Consider the following 8,874-nt stretch of genomic DNA (forward strand, 5'->3'; position numbering starts at 1 on the left):
TTTGTTTGTGTGTAAGTTAAGAACTTTTAAAAAATGCAATGAACCCTATAATAAAAATCTAAGTTGTGTTTCTTTACATGGTATATGTAATCTAGTTAAATAACCCAATCAAAAAACAAACAAATCCTGGTTATGCTATAAGTTTACATATTTAAGTTAAAATGATCACACCCATTTTAAAATATATTCTTAACAGGAACAGATATGTTTCAACAGTGCTCCATAATGTGTACATTAACTAGAAAAAGGTGGAGTCGCACACTAAAAAAACACAAGCTGTAGGGGTGCTACCGTCATGTCCCAATGTCCAGACACTTGACAGCAGCTGAGTCAAAAATGTGCTGCAATTTAACATCTTTTTCACTTCTTGATCTCCCAGCTTGTGTTAAATTTTCATCTACTTTCTTCTAGCTTTAAATGTTGTTATGGAGCCCCTGGAGATCTGTAAAACCTTTGTCTTGTGCGCTTCACAAGGTGTTTGCACAACATTATTGATTTGAGTGCATAAAACTGTTACCTTATGTGACATTAGAGCTCTGCATGATGGTCCTGATAGGCTGTTTGTATTCTGATGCAGCTTTGTTTTTAATTGTTTTTATGTTAACTATAATAAATGGGAAATATAAGGAGACTCTGTAGATTTTTCTCTTTATATGTTATACTTGTTTTGATTACTGTCTGTTTTCAGTGCAATGATGCAATGTTCTTCATCTTCTATGCTGTTTCAGAGAAGGTTGCTCAATAATTAGTCAGACTTTTCTTGCAGATGTAGCATCAATTGCTTAATATTGACTGATGATTTCATGTTTAATGCTGCTACACACACTTTGATAAACAGGGGCATTGATTCAGTAGTTTTCTAAAACATAATGGGGTTTTTTTTTCAATTTCCGAGTGCTCGTTTTTAAAGAGTTTGACTCTTTAAAATTCTTTGACTTTATTCTTTACCTTATGTTTTCCCAAAAGGCAAAATCATTTAGCCAAAATTGTTGGTGAACAGACATGGATCACTAGTAGCATCCAAGTGGCAGTCTTAGAAAGTGAAACATAAAGCCTTTGCAGAACCTCCACCAACTGTACTGCTGGTACATGTTAGACTCCCATGTTAAAATGCTTATCTTTACAGCATGACAAATAGATTGGGTCTCTATTATTGATTAAAGATATGCATTACTGGGGGGGGCAACTTTGAGTATTGGGTTGCAAACCAGACCAATAACTATCAAAGAGGTCTGTGCTTTATATAGTATTTGCATATTTTTTGGTGCTGCTATTAATGCACATTTAAAGAGGTTTGGACCTCTGCAGCTACTGCACCATGCCCTTCAGCAAGCCTGCTCTGTAACGTTACGTGGTCTGCCACTTTACGGCTGAGTTGCTGTGGTTCCTAAATGCTTCCACTTTCCCATAATGCCACTTAGAGTCTGAGAGAAGAAATTTCATAAACTGACTTGTTGCAATGATGGCATCCTATCAGAATACCAAACTCTTTTTTTTTTAGCAACAAGTTGTAAAGGCAAACTTGGTGCTCATTTTTATACACCTGTAACAATCGGACCAGAAACACCAGAATTAAAAAATTAAGATGCGTGACTCATCCCTTAATGTATAATCATAAATGTGTAGCCAGTGAGAAATGTACTACTTTCAAAGTTCCCAGTGCCATTGCTACAGTATAAAATATAAAACATTGGGTAAACAACTTCTCTAACACCTGTGCCCACAAAGTCTTTATTTTGAGTAATACAGATAGACCTGGTAGATGCAGACAGGTAATGATTTGACTAAAATTCAGTGTGCCTCTCAAAAAAGGCTTAAGTCATCCAAACTAAAATGGTACTTTGCTTCATTACACATTACAGACTTGGACGATGTGTCTCATAATAATGGTGCAGTTCTTACTTATTTTGCAAGTTGTTATGCTGTCATATTAAGTCTCTTGAGTGTGTGAGAGGAGTAGGTGGAAGCATTTTTCTACAATTTTCTGTTGTTTTTCCCCCCATTGAGTGTTTTTTTTACTACAGTCAGTCATAAACATGAATACTGATAGAGTGAGGGATAATTGCAGAAGAAAAAAGAGCAAACAAGGAATGAAGAGAAAAGGCAGATTAAAATTAAGCTACTTTCCGCTGCTCCCTAATTCACAAGTGGTCGTCCCAGCGGGTAGCTCCTCATGTTTGATTTGACAGAGTTTTACGTGGGATGCCCTCCCTTTCCTGACACAACCCCTGAGGAATTTGTGCCTCCTCCCGGGAAGGAAAAATCAAATGACAGCATAAATCTCCGTGGTAAAAAGAGATGAATGCTGACAGCAGGTCAAGCAGTCATTCCAACAGCTAGCATTTAACCCTTTAGACCTATAAATGCAATCCAACATTAACCTGTTCTAAGGTATTAGCATCAAATGTCATCCAGTATGTTCAGCTCGTATAATGTATTATTTTTTAAGTAGGAGTTTTTATAAGTCATTATAACTTGCATATTTTATAGGCTATCTTCTAATGTGTTTGGTTAATATTCTCTTGCCTCATTTGGGAAACATTAAGGATTAAAGATTCCACTTTAGGACTTGCATGAAGTTGTTTACACATGCTGTACAGTAGTAGCCATTTTGTGGCAATGATTTAATTTTAAATGTGAAACATGATAAAGATGACTAAATAATAAATTATTCATGTGTCATGTTACCATCTATGTGCGTCCAGTACCATCACACGTTTATCATACGCACATGACAGAATTAAGATTTTGAAAATGTATCTCTCGTTCTTTCAATTTGCCTTTTCACAACCTGAATTGGAAGCGCATAAACCTGAGTGAGTGTTAGTGGCAACTGATGGCTTTATGAAGCCCCTATAATTATTATCTTAACACTTGACCTCTAGGTGGGTGACGGGGGCAGAGAGAAAAATGTTACAAGCCAGAATGTTGGTCTAATTGAGACCGGATCCCCCTCTATTAGTCTCTGATTTCTTAGGAAATACCAGACACCGGTGAGCACGAGGGTTACCACAGACCTGTGTGGCTGTGGTCTGGACTATTTTCAGAGGGATTGGATAAGAAAGTGATTAGAGACAAATCTGGATCTGGAGATAATTCCCAAACACTGTGACTATATGCTGGTACAGAGTTTAACAAGAAAAGACATGCTAGTTTATACACTGAATACTGAAGAAATAAAGTAATTTGTGGAAATAAAAAGTGATTCTTATTTATTAGAAATAATCTCTATACAATAAGTTCTGTGGAATGTTTCTGAAATACTTGTTTTGTGGGTTTCTGGAGTAATTAACAGAAAAATGGATCTTTCTGTGTTAGGTGATTTAATTAGACCAGATAAATATCATTATGATGATGATAAAGTTATATGAGAGCTGTGTAAACAAGAACTGCATCAACCTAAGCTTCTTTAATGACACCTGATCTCTAGTGTAAGCATGTCTTAAATGATGATGATGATGAATAAATATATATTTGTATTGTTTGTCTGTATCGTTACGTTTTTAAAATGATGCACAGGTCTCTCCAGTTGGTTTCTGTTTTGTTGTATGTGTGAAAAATAACTTCATTTGTTAAGAAAGTGGGAAAAAAATTGAAACCGCAGTAATTGCTGTTGTAATGCTATCATGCTAACAGCCTCTTTGTGGTCTTTTCATGGTGTACTCACCACTTTGCTTCTGCATGATGCCGGACCCCATCCTGATCACTTCACATAACAAGGACATCACAAGGAGTGGCAAATGCATCTGGGCTGCTGGTAAGCACCCGTTTCAGCGCCGGGTTGCGGACATCTGCAAAGACTCCAGGGTTTCAGTTGAAAATATAGTTCCACTGTGAGGCACAGAAAGAAACGAGAATAGAAAGGGGCAAAGACTCAGGGTTTAAAAGACGTAGGGGTGGATGGAGATGAAGGGAAGAAGATAAACATGAGGGACCAAAGCAGAAATAAGAATGAGTGCTGAAGTGAGAGAAGAGAGGAAACACAAGGAAAAAAAATCCTTTTTCTCTTTGTCCTGTTTCGCAGAGATGATTTAGGACTGAGATGAGGAGACAGGCAGCCATAGACAACAAAGAAGAGCACAGGAGAGGGACGGATAGGTGGTGAAGAAAGCAGAGAGGCTTGTCTGCTTCCTCAGACTGGCAGATTGGAGGGAAAACTCTACATTTAACTACCACTGTCAAATTTGCGATAAACGAGCTCCACTTATCCCACAACCATCTTTAACCCTTTAAGGCTGCACTCTCAGCCCTAAGTGGTTCCATATTTCCAGCTTGATCTTTAGCCTCCTCCTCCTGGCTCAGTCTATTGTTGTTCAGTCTCTTCTTTTTATTATCCCTGTTTATTTATTTTTGTGCAAGTACTGGGTAACTTTGTTTTCTATGGCAAAGTCAGTAAACTTAATTTGACCACCTTGAAAGAAAAAAAGCAGCTGGAAACAGCAGAGCTAAGACTCTAAAATGTGATTATAGCCTGCCACGTTTTGGCAATTGATTTGTTGTGCCTGTTTGGGTAAGTAGTCAGGTAAGTGAGCAAGGGCAAGGAAAATTCATCTCTTTGGTGGACCCCAAACCTCAGTCGCTGGGAATTTGTTTTGATTATACAAATATATGATGAAATACATCACTACACCCATTTTTGTTTTGACATTGACAAAGTCTGTCTGATTTGGTAGGTTTTTAACTTAATATAAAAAGTATAATCCACCATTTGGATTTTAGGATGTTTTAACAGCAAGTCAGTCCTGGTCAAAATTACTGCAATAGTTGCTAATATGTTTGGAACCAACATGTTTTGCAACTTACACATCATACTAATAAAAACATTATCCAGTCTTTCAAAACATGCTTCCTTTTTTCTTATTATTGGTGTAAAATGTTATAATAATATGGCATTAAGAGACACTGTCACTATAAAAATGATTCATTTGTTTTCTAGATGTAGACACAATATTAAGCCCTTCTAAAAAAGAAACAAACAAATCCCGCTGCATGGCTGGCAGTGTTGTGGCTTTGACTCACATGTTGCATGCTATTCCCTTTTGTTTGTTCTGTTTTTTTTCATCCTGTTTATTAAGAACAACCTTAATGTTTCATGTCATGTCTCTATTTAGACTAATTGTCTTTTAAACTGAAGCTAATTTAAAGATTTAATTACTAGATCAAAGATACAGATTTATGTAGCAGAGAAAATCTTTTTGTTTTTTTACAGTCTAGAAAAGAAAACAGTTATGGTGATTTGGATTTGTTGCTGGCACCAGTGGATGAACCCCATTGCTCACTGGCAAATGTCTTACGGGAAAGAACTACATATTAAAAATATTTTTAAATCCTCATACTGCCTACCACTGATAAACAACTTTATGTCTCTGAAACTGAGCTTTTTCCAGCAGTTTGGATGATCTAAGAACCCATCAGTGAAATGTTACATGTTTAAATGTACTGGCAGCTAACAGATCCAAATCTTAAGATTAGTAAGACACTAAATTCAGAACCTCCCTGAAACCACAGATGTGTATTTGTCCCGTCTCTCTCTCTCTCTTCACCCGCTTCTCCCTGAGCCTGGTTCGACAAGAGGCTTCTTCCCGTTAAAAGAAGGTTTTTCCATCCCTTTGTCACCAAGTGCTCGCTCAAAGGGGGTCAGCTAATTGTTGGAATTTTCTCTGTATTATTGTAGGCTATTTATCTTATAATATAAATAGCCTCGAGAGAACTGTAATTGTGATTTGATGAAAAAGTGAATTGAAAAGGTTTAAAATGAATGCGAGTAGCCATGATAGTAAAATAGTTTGCAAGGATTCAGCTGTATTTAAACAATTTCCTTTTTAGAATTTTGGTTCTCATATAAAGCTTTTCTATTCCACCTGAGCACTTTATACAACCTGCTGCATTCACACATTCCTACCTCCATAAACCTTTTATCTGACACACACATGTTTATGCTCCAGTGAACACACTGGAGAACAACCTGTGGTTAGTATCTTGCCCAAGGATATTTGACATGCAGACCAGAGCAACCAGGGATTGAACCACCAACCTTCCAATTAGTAGCTCTACCTCCTCAGCTTCCTCCTATTCTATGCCACTGCTTTTAATTTTAATTTAATAACAGATTTTCTCTAATGGCATCAACCAATCAATATAATGTTTACAATGAATCAAGAGTCATACAAATTATTTAGACTTGGACTGTTAGTTTGACAAAATAAAATCAGTGATGTGACCGAACTATGAAAACGAATAATTTTGGGATTCTAGAATCTCCTTTAGTCCAGCACAGAGCAGACTGTTTTTGTGGTTCTCATTAAAACCGTATGGTGTTATGATGGGAAACGTCAACCCAAGTCTTTGGAATAGACAAACCACTGAAATGTTAAAAACAAAAGCTTTCAGTCTGTAAAAATAGAATTTGTTTTTCTTGAGGTCCAGTAGAGATGACTCTATGGAGATACAAGGTTTTAATTCGTTTCCCTCTGCACACATTTAGCAATGCTGCAATCCCTCGATTGACTGTCAGGCTTCCACATTAAGATGTTTTCAGACCACAGCCTTTTTACAGAGTTGGACAGAGTAAACTGTGGCTTGTGGTAAAATTAGAAGAAGACAGACATCAAGTAAGAAGAATTGGTGTCTGAAGCTCTGCCCGTGTTTGCACTGCTCATGGTAAGTTTAGTCTTGATTTGAGATTTATTTGTTCTAAACATGTTCAGCAGGGTGTTAGTTAGTGTCCCACTATGTACACATACATGGTGAACTGTAAAACAGCCTCTAATTAAATTACTTGAAATTATACGCCTTAAATATACTGGTTTTAGAGAATTTACTGTCTGCTTCATCTGTCTGCTGAAGGGGTCCTCTGTGCCATTTAAATTCTGACATCACTATTGAAAAAACTCCCGGATGGCAACATGTGTTAGAAAACTGTTCCTGAGGGCACACAAAGCACGATGGTGCTGTCACAGTGTTGCAACAACAAGTAAACCTTTGCTGTCAAGAGAAAATCTGCTGACTAAAGCTGCTTTTCAACCCAAAGAACTCTTAGTCCCAGGAACTTTTTTAAAAGAACCAAAAAGTTTATTGGATTGTTTGTGTTTTCAGAATGTTGGGCACAATATTTGATAAAAATATGAAACAGTAGCCTCTAAAAAGCCGATAGTTTTTCATGTGTTAACTTTCTGCTGCAAAAACACTAAGTTAAGGAAATTAGCACACTATTCATATTCCTTTTTCATGATAACAGCCTGAGTTTTTCATATCATTTTGAAGTGAGACACTATAACAAGCTGCCCCTGTCCTGTAGGTTGTGTTAATGCATCTAGAGGACTAATATGTTGAACAACTGCTGATGACATGTAACAAGGATGCTGTCAGGTCTTTAGATTCATTCTAGGTTACGGTGAGTTTTGGTTTTAAGCTCCATAGTCTTCTGAAGCAGACTAAAACACAGGAGAACAGGCCTTTGCGATTGCTCTGACTATACTCTGGAACAGTCTGCCCATTTAAATTAGGATCTGTCAGGGGTTGCTGAGTGGATGAGAGAAGGAGGACCCAAACGCTGGACTCACAGGTAGGTAGGTGAAGGTGGGTGTTTATTGTCGATTCAGTGATCAAACAGAACAGAGGAAGGAAATGGCTGGCTGGACGAATGACTGACTGAAAGGCTGGCTGACTGAACGAAGGCGGAGACGACAACATAACATCAATGACACGACAGAGAACTGGTGAAACCGAGGAACTTAAATACACAGGTTGAATGATGACAATGATTGGAAACAGGTGAGTACAGGGCTGAACATAATCTGACTAATGACACAAGCTGACACGGGGAACAAACAGGAAGTGAAACAGGCAGTAGATAAATGGTGAACGTGAACTGAAAATACTGGGTCAACGACCCAGAAACCCTGACAGTACCCCCCCTCCAAAGGCCGGCACCCGACGGCCAAAAGAAAGAAAAACCAGAACAGGGCGGGCGGAGGGGGCCCAGGACGGAGGGACGGAGTCCAAAACAAAAACAGTTCAGGTGGGCGGCCGCGAGGAAGACGGCGGCGGCCGCTGAGCTGGTCCGGAGGGCGGCCGCGAGGAAGGCGGCGGCGGAGCAGGTCCGGAGGGCGGCCACGCCGGCGATGACGTCCAGAACGTGGCTGGGGCGACGGCGCGGCAGCCGCAGGACCAGGCAAAGCAGAAGCCGAGGCTGAGTCTGGACCAGGCGGAGCAGAAGCCGAGGCTGAGTCTGGACCAGGCGGAGCAGAAGCCGAGGCTGAGTCTGGACCAGGCGGAGCAGAAGCCGAGGCTGAGTCTGGACCAGGCGGAGCAGAAGCCGAGGCTGAGTCTGGACCAGGCGGAGCAGAAGCCGAGGCTGAGTCTGAGGCTGGACCAGGCGACGGCACGGGAGCCGGGGGTGACGGAGCCACAGCTTTAGGGCCAGCGGGCGCGGAGGCCCCTGGCTGGAGACAGGCCGGGCCAGCGGGCGCGGAGGCCCCTGGCTGGAGAGCAGGAGGGCTCACAGCTGGCTCTGGGTGCTGTGGCTGCAGGTCCGGGAACTGAACAGGGTGGTGGATGAGTGACTGAACTACAGAAGACTGGACAACAGACTGGACAGGGGGCGACTGGACAGGGGGCGACTGGACTGACTGGACAGGAACAGACTGGAGAGCAGGCGAGGGAACTGACGGGGCTGGAAGCTGGAGAGCAGGTGAGGGAACTGACTGGAGTGGAAGCTGAACAGCAGGCGAGGGAACTGACTGGAGTGGAAGCTGAACAGCAGGCGAGGGAACTGACTGGAGTGGAAGCTGAACAGCAGGCGAGGGAACTGACTGGAGTGGAAGCTGAACAGCAGGCGAGGGAACTGACTGGAGTGGAAGCTGAACAGCAGGC

At 40.7% G+C, this 8,874-nt stretch overlaps 1 protein-coding gene across 1 annotated transcript in view; it reads right to left on the reverse strand.

The window, feature by feature from the left end:
• Window positions 1-4,634, reverse strand: part of rspo4 (R-spondin 4) — a 36,563-nt gene extending 31,929 nt beyond the window's left edge. The window contains exon 1 of the mRNA XM_085159049.1: window positions 3,668-4,634. Coding sequence (XP_085015175.1) covers window positions 3,668-3,746 — 79 coding nt within the window. The 5' untranslated portion in view covers window positions 3,747-4,634. The remainder of the gene's footprint in view (window positions 1-3,667) is intronic.
• Window positions 4,635-8,874: the final 4,240 nt, after the last annotated feature.

The sequence above is a fragment of the Neolamprologus multifasciatus genome, chromosome 5 (assembly GCF_963576455.1).
Source record: "Neolamprologus multifasciatus chromosome 5, fNeoMul1.2, whole genome shotgun sequence".
Classification (NCBI taxonomy): Eukaryota; Metazoa; Chordata; class Actinopteri; order Cichliformes; family Cichlidae; genus Neolamprologus; species Neolamprologus multifasciatus.